The 24,156-nt window shown below is 40.8% G+C and overlaps 3 protein-coding genes across 8 annotated transcripts; 1 reads left to right on the top strand and 2 right to left on the bottom strand.

Annotated features, from left to right (window-relative positions):
• Positions 1-513: 513 nt before the first annotated feature.
• On the bottom strand, positions 514-5,758 carry lins1 (lines homolog 1). Of its 3 annotated transcripts, XM_029144313.3 has the most exons (7): positions 5,015-5,758; positions 4,762-4,896; positions 3,413-3,502; positions 3,153-3,285; positions 2,112-2,708; positions 1,631-1,808; positions 514-1,301 (listed from the first exon to the last, which is right to left on the bottom strand). In XM_029144313.3, exons 2-7 carry the CDS (start codon positions 4,858-4,860, stop codon positions 626-628), a joined length of 1,773 nt encoding a protein of 590 aa, XP_029000146.1. In that variant the 5' UTR covers positions 4,861-4,896; positions 5,015-5,758; the 3' UTR covers positions 514-625. The 3 variants fall into 3 exon arrangements, with proteins under 3 accessions (XP_029000146.1, XP_029000144.1, XP_040925935.1); XM_029144311.3 differs by having other exon boundaries at positions 4,762-5,758; XM_041070001.2 differs by lacking the exon at positions 5,015-5,758 and having other exon boundaries at positions 3,413-3,512; positions 4,762-4,901.
• Positions 5,759-5,907: 149 nt separating this feature from the next.
• Positions 5,908-13,930, bottom strand: c3h16orf87 (chromosome 3 C16orf87 homolog). 2 transcript variants are annotated; one of them, XM_041070002.2, is made up of 4 exons: positions 13,673-13,930; positions 8,262-8,358; positions 7,398-7,577; positions 5,908-6,427 (listed from the first exon to the last, which is right to left on the bottom strand). In XM_041070002.2, the coding sequence occupies exons 1-4, from the start codon at positions 13,736-13,738 to the stop codon at positions 6,399-6,401; spliced, it is 372 nt and encodes a 123-aa protein (XP_040925936.1). In that variant the 5' UTR covers positions 13,739-13,930; the 3' UTR covers positions 5,908-6,398. The 2 variants fall into 2 exon arrangements, with proteins under 2 accessions (XP_040925936.1, XP_029000160.1); XM_029144327.3 differs by having other exon boundaries at positions 5,908-6,432; positions 13,673-13,928.
• A 4,824-nt stretch (positions 13,931-18,754) lies between these two features.
• mtfmt (mitochondrial methionyl-tRNA formyltransferase) lies at positions 18,755-23,884 on the top strand. 3 transcript variants are annotated; one of them, XM_029144320.3, is made up of 9 exons: positions 18,755-19,074; positions 19,714-19,911; positions 20,102-20,224; positions 20,301-20,403; positions 20,494-20,569; positions 20,650-20,741; positions 21,690-21,768; positions 22,032-22,100; positions 22,895-23,125. In XM_029144320.3, coding segments are annotated over exons 1-9 (936 nt in total). In that variant the 5' UTR covers positions 18,755-18,880; the 3' UTR covers positions 22,897-23,125. The 3 variants fall into 3 exon arrangements, with proteins under 3 accessions (XP_029000153.1, XP_029000152.1, XP_055363265.1); XM_029144319.3 differs by having other exon boundaries at positions 18,760-19,074; positions 22,032-22,105; positions 22,895-23,884; XM_055507290.1 differs by having other exon boundaries at positions 18,931-19,313; positions 22,032-22,105; positions 22,895-23,884.
• The last annotated feature ends 272 nt before the right edge of the window (positions 23,885-24,156 follow it).

Here is a 24,156-nt window from a genome sequence, read left to right as displayed (position 1 = left end):
ATTCATATAAGATTTTCTAAAAGGCAAAAAAAAATCAACGGTTGTTTGGCGTTTACACTGAGAGACACATTTTTAGCCTGAAAGAGGCGTAGCAGGGAAAGAGACTGGCTCCACTGGTGTCACCCATGAAAGGCTTATCTATGATCCTATAGCTGCGGCTGATAACACGTTGCTAATTACACTATGCTTGTGCTGATTTGACCTACTTTACCATCCTCTGTACCATTTTAATTATATACTGTGTGTTGATAGTAATATAATGACAGAGGAAGCGGTTGTAACTAAGTATGTGCTTCACTGGAACATTCGATTTTTATATTTTATGCCACTACATGAGGGGAAATGTTAATTTTAATGTATTACGTACTTGTTACTTTTAACAAATAAAAAAAATATATATAAATATTATACATGCAGTTTTACCTGAGTATTATATCTGTCTGACTGACACTGCTCTGACAACAAAAAGCTACAGTTGGTAAAATGGTAAAACAAGTTAAGCTCATTATGAAGCACAGCAGTAAACAATTTGTGTTTTATTCATATTTCAATAATGAGAAAATAAAACAGATAAAAAAAACTTAAAAAAAGCACAATTAATTTAGTCCTTTAGCTGTGACAACTGCTAGGAGCATTTCTGTACTTGGGCTAAAAGCTTCAGGAGTGAGGAAGGGTTGTATGGGAAAAGTTTCTTTGTATGCAGCCTTGTCACCACGTCTTTGAGCTCAGAAAAACAAAGAACTGCTCTAGCTAATGTTTCACAGCCAGCTATGTTTGCACTTGTTTGTTGGGAACTCACACTGTTCAGTGAACGTCTTTGTGGTTGTTTTATTTGTTGTCTAATAATCCCCTGTTTGAAACATGAGGCAGTTAATCTTCTGTTCTGACACATCAACATTTCTGGTTCATCCTCAGAAATGTCAGTGTTCTCCTGATCAGACTCTGAGCTGTCATACTCTACAAGGCGACATCCTTTTTCCATTTGTGGCCAATTGTTAGGGGTCAATGCAGATATGTCACTGCGACCTGAGCAAACATATGACCTCATAAAACCAAGATGAGTGTCTGACATACTGACTCTTCTGCATACTGAAGTGAAATCCTGCCAGTAAACAGTTAGGTACTTGAGGTAACGAACAAAGTACTCCAGAAAACAGGTCTCAGTGGAGATGAGGAAGTCCAAAAGGATGCTGTGATCGAAGGAGACACTCTGAAGCAGAAACAGGAAGTGGCAATGTGGGTTGAAGCCGGAGGCACAGGCTGCCTCCAACAAATCAGATTCTTCCAGTGTGGAACTCATTCTGCAGGTAGAAACAAAGCCTTCAATTAGTTAATTTAGTAATAGTTTTTCAGCACATAAATTTCTGATGTATATAACAAAAACATTTCATTTTTTATGATTAAAGTATTTAAAAGATATGTGTGTGTGCAGTATGTTGTGTAAATTATGTAAGTTATTCATATGGTGTCTGATGTTTTCCTCATAGATGTTTATTACTTTCTGTTATTACTGTCTCACTGCAAATACCTTAAACAGATAGCATTATGTTTGTATTTTCATTTACAAAAATGTGCTCTCCACCTACAATGTAAACTGGCCATAATATTGAACAATGTCTGTCTGTTATACCTGTGATGGAGAAATATGGAAAGCAAGTCTTTGGCTGCTTCCATCATATCGTCGTCCTGCTCTGCGAACACTGCACTGACCCAAAGGCAGATGTGAGTGGTTTCTGACAGATGGACAATGCACGATCTCACAAACTCCCACAGTTTGTGTAGATGCTGTAAGGGACTGTCCACGTGTGCTACAGGAGGGCAGAGTACATATCAACATAGGCCCTGCCCTGCTGTGGATAAGCTGTCATACAGCACATCAAGAATACTATTACTGACATAAAGAAACAAATAAAACTGTTACTTAATTTAAGGACAAACACTAATAGCACAACTTCGGCAGTAATTCTAGCATGTTTGCAGCATAATCAGAAAGCCTAAATATAGCACAAAATAAACAAAGGGCCAGCCAAATCACTGAAAACTGAACAACACGACTGTCATCTAAAAAAACACACTTTGGCTCAGTTTTGTATTTAATTAGCGTCTGTTACCTGATGAATTACCCGTTTGCATACGAAGCTTGATGGACCTGAGCAGCAGTAGGCTGACAGCTCGCAGAATCACAAAGTCTTCTTTCTGTTCTCGATTATGTCCAACATATCTGGTTCCCCCAAAGAAAGAAGCAGACTCCACTTGAATACTCTGCAACCAGTTAGCAGCTACTGCGGATAACACGGTGTCAGCCAGCACAATCAAGTCAGAGCTAAGATTTTCATGTTTTAGACCAATGGAAAACCCTTCTTCCAAAGCCCAGTCCTCTCCAGCCTTCTGTAGCACAGCTCGCTTCAGGAGTAACACCACTTGCTTCTTGACACAGTACCATGAGCTGCAGCTGATTGTGTAGAGCAGTGCTGATGAGTGTAGGATAGCAAGTCTCTGACTCTTCAGATAGACCCCAGCTCCAGTTATGAAACTGGAAGCAGTTAGCACTTCTAGCAGGTCAGGCAGGAGGCAGAACGATGTTTTCCAATGGTCATCTTCGGTCACATCCACCAAAGACTGTGTTGATGTTCTGTTCTTAGCAAAAAACCTTGAGCATAAAGCACAAAGGCTAGAATCCAAAGCAGCCACGACTTCCCTGAGGATCTCTGGGGATGAGAGGTCAGACAAAGTAACATCATCAAATTATAAAGCAAAAATAAATAAAAAAAATAACCTATAGTTTTGTTGTACAGGATACTGGAAGAAAGATGGACCCCCAAAAAAACATCTTCAGTGAATCATCTTATCCCCCATGTGTTATACTGATATATTGGTATAATCTGATCTTAGTACTGTATAATAATATTATGTTGTATTTAATTATATATGTAATACCTGATAGTAAAAAAAAAAATTATAAAGCAACTTCATGTTTGTCTATTTGGCAAATTGTCTGCGAGTATCAAACAGTTTAAAACATTGTAATGAATGATTCCTGTTCTGTGTTATATCCTAGACTACAGGAACTGCTTGAATATTTGGGTTATCCACTGTTCCTTTTTAGCTGTCACTCACATCAAAGCTAAATAAGTGGAAAGTCATGCTTTTACCTTGATGAGGTCCTTTAAGAAGCTTTTTTAAGACTTCAGTCAGTGACCAAAGACATGCATCCAGTTCAAAACCAGGAGTTGAGCTGTGGAATGCCTGCACACAGCTCCTCAGCCAGACAGGAGGGACCATCCCCTAAACAAGCAAAGTTAACACATCTCTGGCAATTTCTTCCATTTGTGCATCAATCTGAAAACTTGTTCATAATAATGACAACCCAAGTTATACAACACACATTCTTCAGGATCAAGCCTTTACTCACCGATGTGTGGATATGATAGAAGACACTTGCTGACACACTCTTTGCGGCGAGATGGGCGATTATCTGCTCTTTGTTCTGAAAGTGAAGAACCTGTGGAATACTTTTAACATGTGAAAACCTACAGCGATTATGTAACATAATTATAACGTCAACGTTAAATCTCACTAAATGTGGAAATTGCGCCATCTGTTGGTAGTAGTAGTGGTAGAATATAGTTAAGTTCGGTGGTTTTGGACTGGACTGCAGCTACCAGAATCCCCGTGGGCACTTGCTAGTAAAGATGGCGAAATCGAAGCCTCATGAATCACTGAGCAACTATGACACAGTTGCGCTGAAATCGACACATTACTTGACACTATTTGATACAGTCAGAACAAGGACATCTGCTGGTTGTACGTGAGAACTGCATCAGGGCAAACTGACCATCAAACCCTCTCTGATACGTGGTTGTTCAGGATTACAGTACATGTTTCATTGTCAAATGAAAGTTATTTAGTCAAAGGCGTGTAATTGTTTCTTTGTGGGTAATAATATATAAGTAGCCTTGACGTGGCAAATATGTTTGATATTCCGATGTTATTAGTGCTGTATTTGGTGCTTCTGCAACTCTGTTTATTACTACATTGAGGAGACATGTTTATCATTTAGTTAAATCAAAGACTTTTGTTTTATGTTATTTTTCCACAGAACATGAATTTAATCACATTCTCACTACCTCTCCAGCTTTGGAGAAGAGCCGTTTGAACGGCACTGGTGTCTGACTAAGAAAGATATTTTTATTGGAATTGCGACTTGTCAAAATGTAGTTGTAGTCTTTAATTACATTTGAACTTCTCATTTGAACATTACAGACATCTGTTATGTGAAACCTGTCGATCTTAAAGATCATCTTTCATCTTATATGTCATCTCTGGTCCGCTTGCTACGTTTATAAAGCTCTGACATAATGAAACAACCAGGCCGTTCAAACTGCAGACAAGCCGCTCGGCAGTCACGTGACGTATCGACGCCTCTCGCGCTCATTGGTCAAATGATCTTTAACGCACTCGCGATTCTGCTTGACGACACTTCCGCTTGAAAAAGATCGACGCTGAGTCGAGTGGAAGGTCTCGAGTTGGACATCGCTACACGCTAGTGCTGATGGGATATGTTTTTTGGCGATAGGGCGCGCGGTTTGGCAAGCGAAATAGAAGGAACAGCTGTCTTGTGCTGTTGATGGTTAAGGAAGAATAAATTTGCTAATCTCCTAACTTAGACCAGCTCCGGGTGGTTTTTAATAGAAGGGGAAAACGTAGAAGGTTAAATAGAAGGTTACACTTTGGAGACAAACGGGGCAATAAGTGACTTACAAGCTGCGACATGACGTCCATGTCCCGAAACAATGTGCTCAGGATCATCGAGCAGTATGAGCTCACTTGTGGAGGCTGATACGTCAGATTCGAGGTCATCTTCTCCACCAGCGTCAAACAGCAGCAAGTTAATTCCTGGATATGTTGTGCAGGAACATGGTGTGTGTCATCGTCCGGAGCACAAACCCCAGAAAATATTACACTTGCCACAACCGCCGCACTTTGACTGGGGCACGATTCCCTCAGGAAACACCTGTAAACATCTGCCAGACAATCGAGGTGCTGTTCCAAAGTGGAGCCGTCTATGCTGCGCCGCTTGCGTTCCATGGCTTCTTCTTGTGTTATTGCCAGCTTCCGGGTCGGAGTGGGTTGACTAGCGTCTGTCCATCTTCTTGTTTTGTGTGTTTTAACGGTGTCGACCTCCTTTCCCTTCCGTGACTTCTTCTTTCCTCGCTTTTCCCGTGAGAACAAATCTTCTTCTTTTATATGCGGCACACGGTCTGCGTTTTAAGCATACTACTGCCCTCTGTCGGTCAGTTGTGCTCTCACAACTTACTACTACAACTAATTACTACTGTTGCTACTATTCCTGTTTTACTTGTTAAGCTTTACAACAGCAAGTCATGGATTCCCTTTCCCTCTTCACCCTGTACTGTACAAATGCAGATAACATTTCAGGGATAACTTAACAGAGCATTTACCTTCATATAAAGTTGTTAGCAGCAAGTTCTCTTTCTGTCTGACTTGATCTGATTTGCTCTGACATCATACACACATCATTTTTACATTTTCTTTTTTTTACAGTATTAGGATCAAATTTTATTACAGAGCAAATGTTGTAACTTGAGCAACACCACATGAGAATCACCAGGTAGTGTTACTCTTGCATGAGTGAATGAGAGTACTGTTGCACTCATGTACCCAATGAAAAAATGAGTGAATAGAGGATTCAAATAACATCGATGGTGGAAAAGATTATGCTTCGAGTCGGAAATGCAATGCATTAAACATTTAGTATAATTATTGCTGAACACAGATTTTGCCATATGTATTTCTTGTCCTATATACAGTATTTGCCTTACTTATCTAAACTGTCATCTTGTTCTTGGCCCATCTACTGTGTGTTAAATGAAAGGACACTGTACATCACAACATCGTCATTTAATGGAGTTTGACAAAGGCTTCAGAGCGATTGTTCAGTTCACTGTTCATTGTGTTCATCTGATGCAGAGATCAAATGAACAGGATCATCTGTTCTGATTATTAAGAGTTTATATAATGTATTTGTTTAATCTTACTTCACAAAAAATGTTTGCTACTAATTTATATACAAATGATGTTTAGCCTGGCACATTACAACAGCACCACCACACTTCTCCATCTCCAAATGTACAATTTAAGGTGCTGAAGATTTGTTACTTTAATCTGAAGCTTTTTTTTTTATAGTGGACTGTGTTGCGTTGTAAAAGTGAAGCATTCAGGTATAAAAGTCGGCATCAGCCAGTTCAGTCCTGTCTTTGGTTCTCACAGTTTTCTTGTAATAAGTCCATGGTTATAAGATGAGTCTCTGACCAAGGATTTTTCGGTTGATCTCAGCCAAGGCCACAGAGAATACAAAGGCCTTCTCATCAGAGAGACTAGCGTAAATATCCACTTCCTTTTCTTGCTTCTCTGTGAACATAACAAAACTCAGTTAATTATAGAATATACATTATGTAAACTTATAAGTGTTACAGATTTTAACAGGGGCAGCGACTTGCTACCATCCAGCTAACAATAAAATGCAGTATGTGTTTAGATTGAAAGGACACAACTGGTTGCTGCCAGGATGCCTACCATCCTAATAAAAGCACACATATCAGACTGGTTTTCAGTAGCTCAGTCAACTGAGGTGGCATTACTTTTAGTTAAACTTCACGATCTGTGACATGTTTTGCTTACGAGATCTTTCCCCTCACTCCATACATTCAGGGCTAACTGGGGCTGGTCCACCAGTCAAAAGACTGATGGCAAACCTGATTTCCTCATCACATTTTCTTTCTTTGGCACATTATGAATGATAATACTTCTTAAAATGCTTGTGTAAAACTTTTTTGGTTTTATAGTCCTATGAGTTTCTTGGACAGAAGCACCTGGTTTTGAAATGTCTTAACCTTTAGATTTCCAGATTTTTTTTTTACTTGTTGCTGCCATATTTATTGTACTTCGGTAAACACAAACACCTGGGCGGTGCATACGGTGGTGGAGCTCAGTGGAGAGTAGCGGAGAATACTGGTCAGAACAAAGTGGATGTATCTTTATATCTGTCTGGAATGTTACGCATGGTAGGTGTTAGAGCATGTCTGTGTGTCAGGACCACAGAATAAACAAAGGTGCTTTGAACAGGGAGCGAACATCACCTCACCAACAAGACAACGTTGCTGTGTGGAAGTGCCTGGACTGATCAATTCAAATGTACATCTCACAGCAGAGTGTACTGGGTTTGATAAGTACACCTGATCACACATTTACTAGCTAAAACACAACTGAGCCTAAATCAGCCTGTAGTGAGCAAGTCAAACTAACTGCATCTAGTTAAACTCGTGTGCAATATTATGATGCACATCGAGAGTCTTTATACCAGACAGTTATTTGACCTTTCTCCTCTTCCTGTTTCTTCAGACCCACAGACTTTGGTCTGCCCCGTCCCCGACGGATAGGATCTGACTGACTGTTTGCCCGGGACGTCCTCTTGTTCTCCATGTCACTGGTTAGTGGAGAGTCGATTCTCTCTCTGCGAATCCGCTCTGTCCTCCTCCGCTTAAAATCCAGTTTATCTAATGCAAAAAATTGCAATACAATCATCCAATCAACAAAATCATAGTTTATACAGCAGTCTTATATTTATATCCAGGACATACATTAAAGGCCTGCAATACTTCAGATTTAAAAATAATAATAATTATGCCTTAAATATTTAAGGAAATTATAACCAATGACATCTAAAGAGAAGTTTGATAGGAAACTGTCACCATCCATGCTGCTTAAATTTCCAACAAGAATCATAACAGTATCTCTGTGGTCATAACTAGGTTTTCTTATATGTCGTACATTATAGCTAAAAAGTCCTAATACCAATTGAAGGAGCAATACAGATCTGATTTAATGTTGGACTAGCATTACTGGCATGCACTGAACATAAACAGGATGATCTGCTTTGCATTAAAAAAAAAAAACACTAAAAGTGGTAAAATTTAAATACAGTTTATATTATTTATGTGTTTTCACTTTCTCTGTGTTTTTGTAATATTATTTTTCATTCAATCAAATTCCAAAGCTCTGCTGTAAATTGTATTTTTCCAATATAATAATTTTTCAAATTAAAAACTATGCATGTTAAAACCATGTAAAAGTCGAATTAGTCACAGATTTGTATTAGATTGAATTAGACTGACTAGGTGTAGCTTATAAAGTGGTCAGTGGGTGTACAAGGGCATAATAGTATACAAGCACAATCTGACCTGCTATTGCTGATGAGCGTTCGTTTAACTTGGCATTCAGGAGCTTTCTGCTAATGAATACATAACCACATGGACAGGACTTGCATGCAACTGGAATCTATAGGGGAAAAAAATAAGAAAAAAAGAATTATCGTTATTACTGTAATTAGGAAAAATGTCAGATGATGATGTTGCAGAAATCAGCTGGTGTCACACCTTTTTGTGTGTGACTGGATCCCTGCAGGCCTTTATTCTGGGTTAGGTTTTTCATATGAAACTCAATCTTGGCATGACTTTTGTGATTTGGCGCTGTCTTAATAAAAATCAATAAGAAACTTAATATTGATCTTCAGCAAATGCTTTGCTGTTTAGGCTTCCATACACTGTATGCAGTCATCCTCCATACTGTGACATACTGCAGGTCGTAGTCAGGTCAAATCAAGCTCTACTTTAAAATTAGTTCCCTGTCAAACTGCTGTTTATGTTACTTAACCTAACTAATCCTTATATCATGAGATCATTGGCTAAACCCTCTCCACATTGGCTCAAAGATGTGCTTCAGCACAGTCATTATGTTCGACATGTGGTTAATATGGGGTGCCAAATGTAAAAGCAGCACCTATAACTAGTTTAAATGTTAAATCTAAATGTAAATGTTAAATGTTACATATTAAATGTTAAATGTAAGTGTTAAATGTAAATGTTAAACGTTCGCCAGGTGTAAAACTGAATATTTAAGTAGACTCCACCCCCTATGATCCTAGATCAGTGACTCAAAAACCTCAAACAGTACGCATAGCTCCACCCACATCTGACTCTGGATCGGTGGACAACAATACTGGAGAGAAACCTGTGTGGGCTGAGGCTCCGCTTCAAACTGCTATTCTGTCGTAAACACTATTTATGAGGAGTTAAGTAGGTTTAAATAGAATATGTCTGTGGCGCCGGTGGAGAATTAGTTAGCTAACTTTACTAGCTAGCCGAAGTTACTGCCACGCCATAAACAAAAGTTTCCAGATCAGATGTGGGCAGGGTTTGTGCGCACCGTTTGAGGTGTTTGAGTTCGCGTCTCTGATCTGAGACCAGCGCTGTTTGAGGGTAGGGGTGGACTCTACTTGCACATTTATGAATATTCAGTCTTACACTCGGCGATCATTTAACATTTCGATTTAACATTTACATTTAACATTTAACATTTACATTTAGACTTTTGCACATTTAACTAAATGTGAGAAAACATGTTGTGTCATTTAGTTAAATGTGAGAAAACTAGTTATAGTTGCCCCTTTTCTATTCGGCACCCCATAGGTAAGAGGTATCACTCTAAAACCTCAGAACAGCCCAAAAAGTTCTTGGTAGCTACAGAAACACATTAACCTCCATCTACAAGATCCATTCAACAAGAAGTACCTACGTTTTAGTTCCAGTGTATATAAGAATTAGGATTATGCATGTAATCGATCAATATACAACAATCTTGGGAGACACAACTCCTGCTGATAAAATGATGCATATACTAGAATTTAATAGATGTTTAATCATTGAGATACGTGGAGATAAATCTGTCGTTGGGTGTGAAAATTAGATTAAGCCCAAGTAACAGACATAAAAACACTGCGGTCAAGTGAGCCGTCGTTTGTTCATCCGTCGTTCAGCCAGTCGCGCCTTTTTCCTGGAAAACTAGGAAAAAAAAGGTTGCATATATAGTAAAAACTGTCGCCAAATATATCCGTGTACCTTTATTGTGTATTTTAGTATTTATTAGCTAAAACTGGCATTTAATGCTAAAAAGCAAGGTTAGTTACCACGGGGAAGTTGGTTTGACATTGGATATTCAACAAACATTCGATTAAAAGTACCTCCGGACAAGCTGTCCGTGTTTGAACAAGCAATCCGCGTTTCACGTTCGCTACGCCGACACAGAACCAGACCGCTCCGTACATAAAAACGTCGACTTAGGGACCATAAATAAATTATTCGGATTTTTAATAAATTAATAATAAAGGTGTGAGAATGTAAACATCGCCACACACACGGCGACAGGGATGAGATGGTGCATGCAGTCTGATCGGGCTACACAGATGTTCCACCGTAGTCGGACACAAAGGTTAAAAGGCAGAGACAACTTGAGGACTGTGGGCTCTTTGCATCACACCTGCGTGGTGTATGCACTGATCTCCCCAGCTGGTTTTTGGTTTGTTGATGTGTACGATCAACATCCATGTTTTTGATTTGCTTTCCCCATTATTTTTATTTTCTTTTATTTTTATTATAAATTACACAAAAGACAACTCTCTTATCTGCCTCTTTATGTGAAATTTCCAACACACCGTCAGGGGATTTCCACCTCATTCTATCCTGGGCATCTTCTACAGTGTAGAATCTACAGTACACTCACACAAGCCAACATCATGCCCTCTGTTAGCACATTCATATATCTCCACCTATCCTTTAAGTCTTGTGCAACACGTCACACTATACTCCTGACACTTTCCTCCACCCGCTCCAACTCACCTGCACTTGCCTCTTCACCTCTTTTCCACACTTGCCATTACACTGAAGTGTTGACCCCAAGTACTTGAACTCCTGCACCTTCTTCACCTCAGCACCCTGTAACCTCACTGTTCTACCTTGCCCCCTCTCGTTTAGACCTGTCTATTCTGTCTGCGTCTTCTTTCCAGAGCAAACCTCTACCTCTCAATCTTTTCCTCCATCTGCTCTCTGATCCCACTGCAGATCAAACATCATTGTCCAGGGAGATTCCTGCCTGACCTCATCTGTCAGTCTGTCCATCAGCATAGCAAACAAGAAGGGACTCGAAGCTGATCCTTGGTGTGGTCCCATCTCCACCTTGAACTCTTCTGTCTGACCTACAGCACATCTCACCATCGTCATACATGTCCTTGACTACTATGATGTACTTCTCTGCCACTGCCGACAACCTCATACAGTACCACAGGTCCTCCCTTGGCACCCTGTCATACGCCTTCTCTACACCTCCATTCCTCGGGCATCTTCTCACTCTCTAGAATCCTGTTGAACAAGCTAGTTAGAAACTGCACTGCTGTCTCTCCTTTTCAGAGCCTTCTTCATCTTATCCTTTATAATCTCTGCTATTTCCTGTTCCACAACATCCACATCTTTCTCCCTTTTTTCCCTGTCCTTTTCCTCATTCATCGGCTCCTTAAAATCCTCCTTCCATCTTCTCTGCACACTCTCCTCGGTTGTTAGCACCTTTCTATCTCTGTCCTTAATCACCCTTATCTGTTGCACATCTTTCCCATCTCTATCTCTCTGGCTAGCCTGTCCTTCCTTCATGTCTAACCTGTCATACAGCTCATCGTAAGCTTTCTGTTCCCTTTTCACTCTGTCCTGTCTACTTTACTTAGTCCTTTTTATATCTCACTTCACTTCATTTTAGCAAACCTCTTCTTCTGGATGCAGTCCTGTACTTCCTCATTCCACCACAAAGTCTTTATCTTCTTTCCTACTTCCAGATGACACACCCAGCACCCACACTCCCTGATAACCTCTGCTGTAGTTTCCCAGTCATCTGGAAGCTCTTCCGGACCACACAGAGCCTGCCTCAGCTTCTGCATGAGTTCCTCACAAGTTTCTTCATTTTTTAGCTTCCACCATTTAGTCTTCTTTTCTGTTTTTCCTCTCTTCTTCTTCCTGACCGCCTGAGTCATCTTACACACAACCATGCAGTGCTGTCTGGCCACACTCTCTCCTACCACCACTTTGAAGTCACTAACCTCTCTCAAATGACCTCGTCTACATAGGATGTAGTCCATCTGCATGCTACCTCCACTCTTGCATGTCACTCTGTGTTCCTACCTCTTCTGGAAGAAAGTGTTGACCACAACCATTTCCATCCTCTTAGCAAAGCCCACCACCATCTGTCCTTCTAGGTCCCTTTCCTTTACTGAATACATTCAAATCAAATTAAATGCTTGCTGTATGTGGGATTTGTTGGGTTTAGTTGTGTGAGGTTTTAAACCTTACTTTGTAAAGTGCCTTGAAATAACTTTGTTGTGATTTGGCGCTATATAAATAAAATTGAATTGAATTGAATTCACCATCACCCCTTCGATTTGTAGCTTTAGGCTCATCACCCTGTCTGAGACTCTTTTTAGCTCTAGAACATTGTTCACAACCTCCCCTTTCAGGATCGCTTCTACCCTGATTCTCTTCCTATATACACCATGGTAGAACAGTTTGTATTCTCCTGCAGTGCAACGTGCTTTGCTGCTGTTTTACCTTGTCTCCTGCACACACACAGTACTTCCTTCTTTCCATCATGTCTGCTGGCTCTGTTTCCCTGTCACTGTACCAATGTTAAGTGTCCCTATTCAAATTCAAATCTAGGATCCTGCCTTTCCACTTTACTCTGTCCAAAAACCCTTCTGCCTCCTCTCCTTCTTGGACCAACAGTAGTCTGATTTCCACTGGCACCCTGTAGGTTAACAGCATCGGTGGCAGGCATTGTTAACCCGGGCCTCGACCGATCTGGTATGAAATTCTTATGGACGAATAGCATGGTTGTTTTTGGCAAGTTTTATGCTGGATGCCCTTCCTAACACAACCCTCTCTATTTATCCAGGCTTGGGACTGGAACAGAAGTCACTGGTTTGCAACCCCTGTGGCTAGATGATTTACTCATGCACCATATTTTTCAGTAATATTGTGTTAATACCACAGTAATATTACTACTTAAATATTATTGAAAAACATGCAAAAACATAATTATATTCTCATAAAAAATGGTTGTGCCCTAACAAGGAGATATAGACACACATTTTGAAGCAGGTTTTGAACCAGTAAGTCCTATGGTTTGGACGCTACTGAATTATTAATTTCTTGAAAATCCGAATAATTTATCGACCTTCTCCTACGAAGGGGTTTCGTTCTGTGTCCGCGTAGCGAGCGCAAAGCGCTTGTTCAAACACGGACCGCTTGTCCGTAGGCGCTTTCAGTCGAATGTCCTTATGTATGTCTTTGTAGAGGTAGTACACTATAACGTCACAAAAAACTGTGTACGTTTACTGTAAAATTTAGGATTTATTAGTATTTACAATTACCATGTCATACTGTAATATAGCCCTTACAGCCAACTTTGATGATTATTAACTTGAATTGACATAATGCCAGACCCAGAGAACCTTCCCATTGTTCTACTAGAAGTGTACAATCACTTCTATTGCATAGTTTGGGATTTAGCAGTATTTAAAAGTACCATGTCATACTGTAATATAGTCAACTTTGATGACGAAGGGCATGTTTATGTGCTCTGGCGTAAAGCGCGTAATACGGGCGCAAGACGTTTTTGAAGCGCGGCTGGCTGAACGACGAAAAAACGACCGACGGCTCATTTGACCGCAGTATAAAAACGGAGGGATACAAAGACGAAAAGGTTTTGAAATACTTACCTGTTGGTCGCATTCAGGACAAGATTTTGTGGCCATTTTAACTTTCTTTGTTTTATTCGTTGACATAGTCCGCTTCGTTGCGACGCTCGGATCAATCTACTGCAAAAACAACTTCTCTGCAATTCATGGACAATGACTCGGTTGTTCCAGTAGACACGTTATCGTAAAAAAGGAACGAAGAACACTCGATGCAGAGACAGAACACCACCTTAGGCTCTTTCTTCTTCTTCTTCTTAATCTTCTTCTTAATCTTCTTTTTGTTTAGTTGGTGGTTTGAAACAACGGAGTTTGAATTACCGCCACCTTCTGGTAAGGGTTACAATTTCGCATACATGCTTTTAAATGAAATAAGGACATTTGAATGATGGTTGTATTTCTGTTTATTTTCTGAATTCAGTCCAAATTTTAGACTTGACATTCTGTTTCTCTCTGCAACTGGTTTACTTTCTTTGAATTCATCAACCATCATCTTTCGTTTTTTCTCTTGTTCTCTCATTGCCTGCACCTTATACAGTCCTAGTAAAACTTGCTGTAATATGAAAATGCCTATTGTTGGACCCAATGTGTCCAAAGTGAGAATTAATCATATCTAAATGACAAACTGCACCTTCATAGCTCTGTTAGAGGCATCGCTACAGGTAGCAAGCCCTCTGCGTTTAAGTGAAGCTCTCCTCACGCAACTGGCGTTTAAGGTTGTCATTGTTCAAACACCAGTTAACAAATGGTTAAGATAAGTTAATGTTTGTAAAGGGTGATGGCAGTAAAAGCAAAACAGTAGTGAGAAAATGCCACTGGGACCTATTATCAGTAATATTTAGAACTGGTTGTGTTAACCCAGAAAAGTTGGCGGAAACCTAGCAGAAATCTTGGTGGAAGGAGAGAGTAGTAAAAGAGTAAAATATTTTTTTCAAAAAAGGGTGTGGTATGGTAAAGTAGGGTAAGCAGTCAAGCAGAGCTGGTTAAGGTGAAGGGTTTTTTTTGGTTTTATTAAGTATATGGTGAGAGAGTTTGTTCCAAAACCCATTAGGTGCTATAACTGTCAGGAATTTGGTCATGTGGCTAAGGCTTGTAAGAAAAGGAAGAGGTTTGCATGGTGTGGAGGTGAGCATGACTATGGGAAGTGACGTACTGGGGATGTGAAATTCTGAAAAAGGAAGCCAGAGTGCAGCAGGTTAGGAAGACGTGTGTCATATGCAGAGGCAGTGAGAGAAGTGGAAAGGAGTACAGTGGACAAGTTTTTAAGGAATTTATGCATAGTAGAAATGAGAAACCAAGCGAGTTTTAAGAAGTAAGCAGTGGGTTGTTAGAACGTGTTAACGTTGGCTTGGACAGACAGATTAGGAGGAAAATAATTGAAGCAGCTACACAAGGTATTTCTCAAAGCAGAGAATGAGGTAGAAGGAAGGTCATGCCATGGTAGGATGAGGAATGCAGAGAAGCTATCAGTGATAAATAAAGCATCTAAGAAGTTAAAGAAGGAAAGCATAAATAATTTCCAGCATTTAATCGAGTATAAGCAGGCCCAAGCTAGAGTACGGAAAACTATAAGAGCAGCGAAAAGGAAATATTGGACTTTCGTAGCACTATTGGAAAAGGCACGCAGGTAGGTGAGGTGTGGGGGTGATTAAGAAAATGTTGAAGAATGTAAACCAAGTATTCCAGTTAGAAAGCCAGGAAAAGATGCAAGTGACCCAGGAGGCTGTAGGCCAATAGCATTGACTTCGAATGTTTGTAAATAATGGAGAGAATAGTTAATGAAAGGTTGATGTATAAGTGATTATCCATTTGGAGGAGCATTAGGGAGGCACAGGTGAATAGAGAAATGGTGGTAGCAGTGTTTTTAATGTGGAGAAAGCTTATGACATGTTGTGGAAGGAAGGTCTGTTAATCACAGTGCATAACACCGGAATTAAGGGGGAAATGTTTTTAGAAAGGAGGAAAATTCAAATTCTATCCTGATTGAGGTCTTCATTAGGCCCTGGCTAGGTGTTGGGTCGCTCTGCACAACAGCACATTTTGTGCACAGATTTGAAAGGTGGTCCACATGGGGCGAGCATTAACATGCGTGAGTTAGGGAAAGTGCAAGTATGACAGAGGAGGGAGGGTGTTCTGGCTGTGCTGCTTGTGATGCCCCGGTTAGTGGTACCCTGGGTGGCCCCTGGGTCTGGCTTGTCTGGTCCTGACTGGGGGGGTGTTGGGGGTAATGGATTGGGCAGGGGAGCTAGTCTGGAACCTGGCTCTGGGAACCCCGGTACCTTGCTTCCCAACTACATTACTCCACACTCCCCCACTTAGGTCTGTGTGGGGCGTCCAACTAATGGAGGGACTGATGGACTGCTGGAAAGCAGTCCCACCCACTGTCCCTCCCAAAGTAGGATGCTCCTCAATTTTATTTGTGTTAATCATATACTTCACAGTCCTCTTCCAGGACTTTGGAGGCTGCCTCCCTGGTGGACCAGAGGATAGGGCCCTATAAGTCCCTCATACCTAAGCACATACAAGGGTGGGATCTTTCACTGGAGCCTGGAAGTGGGGGCCAGATGTGGCCTCACCCACCGGCCAGGGGTCCTGCCAGAAAACAAATTTTGCGAACAACTGGGTATTGATAAGCTTGAAAGGGAAGAATGAGAGAGAGAGAGAGAGAGAGAGAGAGACATCTTGAGAAAAATGTGATAGGCTGGTGCTAGGTGTGGGAAAGGTTGGAGGGGAGAGGAGTGGGCAAGATGGTTCAGAAAGAGTTGGAAGTAGATAATTATATCCACAAATGTCTTCCATGGAGGCTGAGGGAGGTGAGGGTGGATTTGGAAATGGAGGAGAGAAAAAGGCAAGTGGTGTCAGGGACACACGGCCCAAATGCACAGCGCACTAGAGAGCTTGATGATAGTCAACAAACAGTTTTTCTTACTCCAACCGTAGTCAGGCGGTCCAGGTAATATACACAAAGATTCAGTACAAAGGCACAAAAGAGGGAGGCAGGATCAGGTCCGGAAAACATGCAGGAGTTCGATACACGGTTAAACACGGCAGAGGTACAGACGGGGCTAGACAAAACTCGACGGTCAAACGATCAGTAACGTTACCACAATATCCACAGCGAAGGTACAGACGAGGTTCAGGCAGGAATCGGGGGTCAAAGACAGGCGCGATCAGCAAACAAGACACTCAATAAGAACGCTGGAATGCGGTACAAGAACTCGACAATCTGGCGGCTAGAGTGTGTGAGAGGTGGAGACTAAATACTGGTGTTGATTTACTAATTACGGACAGGTGTGGATAATGGGAACCGGAAATGACAGAAACAGCTGAGGTGAGATGTGAACAGGAAGTCCTTTCAACGTAAACCAGGAAATGATAGTGGAACCAACAACATGACAACTAAGTTCTTTCAAAATAGAACTGAAAACAAAACCAGAACCTGACAAGTGGAAGACAATAATGTAGTTCATGAGTTCCATAATATTGTAGAGTTGAAGTACAGGGGACATGTTCTGATGGTCAAAAGATCAAAAATCGAGGAAAATAGGTGCAGGTGTTGGAAAATGCAGGAACAGAAGTTGGAGTCAGAACTTTAGACCATTTGAGCGTATTTGCAGTGAAGTTGGTTGCGATGGTGGCACTGAGGTGGGTGGAGCATAACGGGTGGAGGAGGGTTTTAATCTGCTGTGATTCTCTGTCAGTATTAAAGACATTACGAAGGAAAAGAGCTAAGTATCATCAGGAAGTTTTACTTGACGTTTTGAATTAACTAAGTAGAAATAGCGACAGGGAGCTTGTGTTGATGTGGGCTGGGTCATGTGGGTATTAATGGGAATGAGTGGGTGGATTGAACGGAGCAGGAGGAGGTTGAAGAAAATGGTAAACTGTCAGAAGAATATCAGAATATTGTGGGATAAAGAGGGTAAAGAAAGCTTTATGGTGTTCAGGAGAAGGTGGGGAAAGGTGGAGGAGCAGGTGGAGGGGTTCAGAATCAGACACACTTATCTGAATAGCACTTTACATTTGATGGAGACATGTAGATGGGCGATGTGAGTTCTGTGGTGAGGTGGAGGGAGTGGAGCACGTCATTGTCAAATATGAGAAATACAGGAGGGGAAAGGAAGTGAAGGGAAGCAGGAGGAAAAGATGTGTGTTTGAGGTAGAGATGTCCAACTCGAGACCTCCCACTCGACTCAGCGTCGATCTTTTAAAGCGGAAGTGTCGTCAAGCAGAATCTCGAGCGCGTTCCGAATCACGTGACCAATGAGAGCGAGAGGTGTCGATACGTCACGTGACTGCCGAGCGGCTTAAGTGCAGTTTGAACGGACGTTTGTTTTAATATGTCAGAGCTTTATAAACGTGGCAAGCGGTCCGGAGATGATCTATAAGATGATAGATGATCTATAAGATAGACAGGTTTCACATTACAGACATCTGTAATGTATTTATGACAAGTTCAAAATGTAATTAAAGACTAAAACTAAATTTTGACAAGTCGCAATTCCAATACAAATATCTTTATTAGTCAGACATCAGTGCCATACAAACGGCTCTTCTCCAAAGCTGGAGAGGTGGTGAGAATGTGATTAAAGTCATGTTCTGTGGAAAAATAAAATGAAATAAAGGTCTTTGATTAAACTAACTGATAAACATGTCTCCTCAATGTAGTAATAAACAGAGTTGCAGAAGAACAAATACAGCTCTAATAACATCATTAAATGAACATTAAATAAGTTTTATTTGACAATAAAACATAGACTGTGATCCTGAACAACCACGTATCAGCGAGGGTTTGATGGTCAGTCTGCTCAAGCAGTTCTCACGCACAACCAGCAGATGTCGCTGTTGTAACTGTGTCGTGATGGTGTCGAGCAATGTGTCGATTTCAGCCCAACTGTGTCATAGTTGCTCAGTGATTCATGAGGCTTCGATTTCGCCATCTCTAGTTTGAGGAGTGTGTTGGAAGCTGGAGGATCAGGGAGAGGGCTGAATGCTCCGATTTGGTTTTTACATGACGCTGAGTTAGTTAAGAGGGTGCGAAGGGTGAAGCATACGGCAGGTGGCGGTAGTGCAGCGTTAAGGATGCAAACCGCCGTAAAACACCAAAGAAGAAGAAGAAGAAGAAGAAGAAGAAGAAGAAGAAGAAGAAGGAGGAGGAGGGTGGTTGGGGATTACAATATGTTTGCCATGGCGGTGTAAACATCAAGAGGCAAGTTTCCTCGTGTAGTAAGTATGTGGACAAAAAATAAGATAGCAGGCGCCTTCCTCCTAACGCTCGGCCACGTCCAGCGCGGCTGTGCGCAGGCTGTGTGGCGGACTCGGCAGCTCCACAGGCCAAGGTCGTCCTCAGGGCCTCCATGGAGACTTCTGTTCTTCGGGTCTGATCATTTTGCTGTAGAATCTCTAAAACTCCTCACAACCAACAGGTAAGACTTCACCCTCTGCTCGTGTCGTTGGGACCCGCAGCTCAACGAAACTACACGGCGTAAACCGAGGAGATACTTTTCATGTACCACTTTCCACTTGCTGACGTCATGTATACCATATTTCCAGAAATCTACTTTGTATCTATTACATTACAATTGACCTTAATAATTGTCAGATAAAATGGTTGAACAGCACGACACGGAAGAGTAGCAATGATTGCAAACTCTACACGCTCCATGTATGTATGATATGGTGCCTCTTAGATTGTAAATAGAAAACCGTCGTAAAGCCGTTGCCATGGAAACGCCCTCATTAAGTAGAACAACTGTTTTTTTAAAGTTAAGGTTTACTAAACCCACCACACCTTCATGTGTTAACGTTCAGGCTTTTGTTCATGTTTTCATCTCGTTCTTCAGGGTGTGTTTGAATCTTTACTCCACTTTCAAAAAGCCAACACAATATTAGTTGGTACTGTATGTGAGTGACAAGGAATTGTTTAAACAAGAGTTTATATAATCATATATTATCAATTAATGAATAAAACAATTTACACTAAAAAGAAAAATATTCTTTACTCTAAATAAGAAATAAGAACACACGCAGGCCTGTAATAACTAATGTCTGTATTCTTTTCATAGAAACTCAAGTGAAACTGTAGTGGCGTCCCTGGAAGTGGTTACACTGTCTGGAAATATGCCAGTGAAGACGTTTGCACAGAAGAACCACCTTCCATGTCACAGCTGGCCCCTGGAGGTTGTGCCTGGAGAGTTTGATGTTGGCGTGGTGGTGTCTTTTGGCTGTTTAATCCCAGAGAGGCTAATCAACAAGTTTCCATAGTGAGCATTTTCTTGTCATTGCTGTTGTTTGCCTAAATGGGCTACTCGCTCTACACGCTCAGGTGATGTTTAGATGTTTTAGCTCTTCATAGACCTTTGTGAGTTAGCAATGATAGTCAATAATTTATCACTTTGTCCACCAGGTTGCTCTACATCCTGTGGATGTTTATTTCTGTGCTTCCTTTTGCAGTGGGATTTTGAATGTTCACCCCAGTCTGCTACCCAGGTGGCGAGGCCCTGCACCCATCTTCCATGCTATATTACATGGTGATACTGTGACAGGAGTCACCATTATCCAGATTCACCCTCAAAGGTAAGTGTTACTGTCCTAGTTTTTTATTTAATAATGTCAAATTGAAGGCCTGATTTTTGTTCACGTCAAATCCCAGGTTTGATGTCGGCCCCGTTCTTAATCAGGAGCTTTTTCATATTCCTGAGAACTGTACGTCTGATGAGCTTGAAGGGGCCTTAGCCACTAAGGGGGCACATCTGGTGAGACGGTGGAGTGTGCCTATTAAGGAAACGTTTGCCACTTTACGGCAGGATGGTCATAGAGATCTGTGTCTGTGTTCTTTGTCGTAGCTGGTTGATACATTAATGTCACTGCCAGAAAGACTAGTGCAGAAGAAGAAGCAGAGACACTCAGGTGCCACGTTTGGTATGTAGAGCTGCCCCAGATGCTGTCACACTAAATATAAATCAAAAATCCCACCAACTTGCATTCATTTCCTCCAACAGCTCCAAAAATTCATACGTCTATGAGTTGGATTGTGTGGGAGGAACTGACTTGTGAGCAAATTGATCGTCTCCACCGCGCCATCGCATCTCGGGTAATATGTACATTTCGCTTCTGACTTGTTTAGGTAGGAGTGTTTCTGGTAAAGCTGATGGCTAGCAACAGGATAATAGAATTATATCATCATTTAACCTTTTCATGACTTGCCTTTGTATCATCAGCCTTTATGGACTTATTCAGCTGATGGGGTTCAGTCTGGAAGCGAACAAGGACTATAAGAACTGCAGATCTTATAGGGTTATTAAAGGTTTCTTCATGAAACCTCATGTCAGTAAACACGCTGCTATCCTCTTATTTGGGGCTTTATCTCCAGCAAAAATGGATTTTTTAAGTTGGGATGTTTAAGCCTCTGTCTGTGGTAAGATGTGTTATACAGTCGAGCCTGAAAAAATTCATACTGTACCTGTAGAAAATTACGACTTACCGTTACTTTCATTAAATTAGCAAGGGTTTATATTGTTTTTTGACTGGAAATGACACAGTCTCCTCTTTAAAGATAATAAGACGATGTAAAAGACACATCATTGTGGAAAATATTACTCCTATTATTTCCATTTAAACAAAGTGTCATCTTCTACAATATTCATACCTTCTCAGTGATCAGTCTCAGAATGTGTTTGCTAGAGAAATTGAGCTCAGGTGTAATGAACCAGAATGAACTTATATTTTAATGGAGGGGGGGCACTTTTTCATGCAGGGAACTGTGGTTTTTGATTTATTTTTACCCTTAACAATAAAAACCTTCTCTTAAAAACTGCATGATGTGTTTCGTGTGTTATCTTTGGCTAATAATTACATTTGTTTGATGAAAAGTGTGACAAACATTCAAAAAAATAAGACATCATTAAGGAGCCAAATTCTTGTGCACAGCACTGTAACTTACTGACAAGAATTTGCCAGGTGTTTGAATAATTTCGAGCTCGACTACATGTGTGAATGTGCTTCTTGGATTAACCTCTATGATTCCTGTTTCTGCTGGCAGATACCTTTGAGGACCACGTGGATGGGCAGGACCATAAAACTTTTGGATTTTGTTGGAAAATGTCATATTTCATTATCAGGTGAGTCAAGTGGAGTGTGAGGTGTTATTCAGGTACAGGTAGTATGTAGTAACTGATGGTTTGCAGCCAAAAAGCCACAGCTGCCATAACTATAGTAATGAGGAACAACAGAAATGCTGCTAATGGTAACATGCCCATAGGTACACACACAACACCCACACAATTGAAATCAGGCTCCCTTGACGTAGTCTCAGTTTTCCCAGTGCTATAGCAGAAATGACCTGTAACAATCTTCATTTACTGTCTACATTTGTTTGCTGCAGATCAAAGAAGCAGAACTGTTCCTGGTTCGGTGACGTATCAAAAGGAGTCCAACACTTTGGCTGTTTGCTGTAAGGTCTGTTCAGCTCAACCATGTCAAAAAGTTGATGTACAAACTTTTGTGTTTTAAAAACCACTCTATTTAGAAGGTTTGGATGCTACATAATGTTTACTCGATGAGATTATTAGATGCACATTAGGGTGGAAATAAAGGGAGAATTAAAAAAGAATCTAGCGCTTCAGAACTAAACCATTAAGAAGATTGGTAGTAAGATCTGTGATGAAGTATGAGATGACTCTCGCCTAGAGGCCTTGTTGTTGTTTTAAACGGACCTACTCCCACAGACACACACATCCAGGGGCCCTGGCTGAGACCCCTGCAGCAGTGAAGCGCCTGCAACACAGCGTCCCCTCAGCTGCTACATGTGCCTTGTTTCTGTGCTCAGTCATGCCACGGTGTACAAAGCTCATGTTCTACACTGTAAACATGGAGCCCCAGCATTGAGTTGGAGCATAATTATAAAATCTGAGGATCTTGTGAAGCTAGTTCTTCAATTTATATGACCAACATAGGTTGATAGAAGAGTCAGGACAGCACCAATAATTTGTTTTCATATAACTATCATATAATTTATACAGGATTGTCTGTGTTTGAAGCCTGTAGCAGAGTTCAGGTAGTTTCTTGTCTATGACTGTTCCTGACTTTGTGCCAGTGTTTTGTTTCATTTCATTCACATGTGCTCCCCGTGCGTTTGTAAACCGATAGAAATGAATTAATTTTTCTTCACGATTAATACAATGTGAACGGTTTGTTCATTTAGAGACTATGACCTGGTTCATTCCAGTGGTTCTGTTCTTGTTCCAGGACGGCTGGGTGGGCTTCAAGGCAGTGCTGCTAAAAAAACGACTGACGGCAGCAGACTTCTATAACGGCTACCTACATCAGGTGCTGCAGCAGAAGACGCCTCATGTAGCTGCTGAAGCACAGTTTGTCAGTAACAGAGAGACAGCAGTGTCTTGCCAGAAGAGAAATTTGTCTGTGTTGTGATGCAGCCACGGGCTCTGATAGAAGCCTTAAAGACATTCTAGCCTTGAATGGTTTCATAATGGTCTGTTTTAAGAAAGGTGCGTTTTAGCACATTTACTCTCACTGGATTCGCACTGAATAGTTGCATGACTGTGATATTTACTGATGGATAACAATGAAATCTTGTTTTGTTACTTATGTCCAGTTCCAAATTTAGTCTTCATCAAACAATGGTCAAATATGCTTTAATGTGAAGGACTGTTTGTTTCTGGACTGAAGCTTAGTCCAGATTATAGGTTAACCTGCATTTTTTTAGTTCATCTTCTTTAAGCAGATTTCTCTAGAAAACGCCAGGTGAAATGAGGTTCACAATTTGCAACACAGACCTTTCTTTAATTGTACTTAACAAGAGAATGATACCGTGTCATAAATGGCCACTGTACGCGTTAGTACACGTAAAGTGGAGTCTATTGGGTTCAGGATAATAATCTAACGTGTACATATTACGGTTTACAATCCCAAGCCGTAGGTGCAGTAGTTGCCCTGGATGAAGACCTGCTGCCAAAACCCAGGATCAAGTGTATAAATGGCCTGTTGGACGTTTGAATACTGCTGGTGTGGTTGTAGTCAGAACACATGCTCCAGCACCTCAAACTGGACATGAGCAAACTTCAAGGAAAGATCAAATAAATAAAATCACTTTTATTTTATTCTGACTCTTGTTGGATCTGGATCTCCACAGGATGAACTGAATCACTTATGTGAAGAAAACTCTTCCATGTGTCTAATGAGTGAATAAAATGAGTGAATAAAAAGTATATAAAAGTGCTGGTAAGACCATCATTAACAGAGACGGGAAGAAACGGGCAGACAGAGACAGATAGACAGAGATATATACAGGTACTGGTCATATAAGTAAAATATTATCAAAAGGTTGATTTATTTCACTAATTCTATTTAAAAAGTAAATAAAAAACTTATATTGTTTCATTACTCACTATTTCTTTAGTTGTGATGATTATAACTGACTTATGAAAACCCCAAATTCAGTATCTCAGAAAATTGGAATATTGTGAAAATTTTTAATATTGAAGACACCT

The sequence above is a fragment of the Betta splendens genome, chromosome 3 (genome assembly GCF_900634795.4).
Source record: "Betta splendens chromosome 3, fBetSpl5.4, whole genome shotgun sequence".
Lineage (NCBI taxonomy): Eukaryota > Metazoa > Chordata > Actinopteri > Anabantiformes > Osphronemidae > Betta > Betta splendens.
Note: the sequence above shows the minus strand (reverse complement) of the source record. Positions and strands in the feature narration are given on the sequence as shown.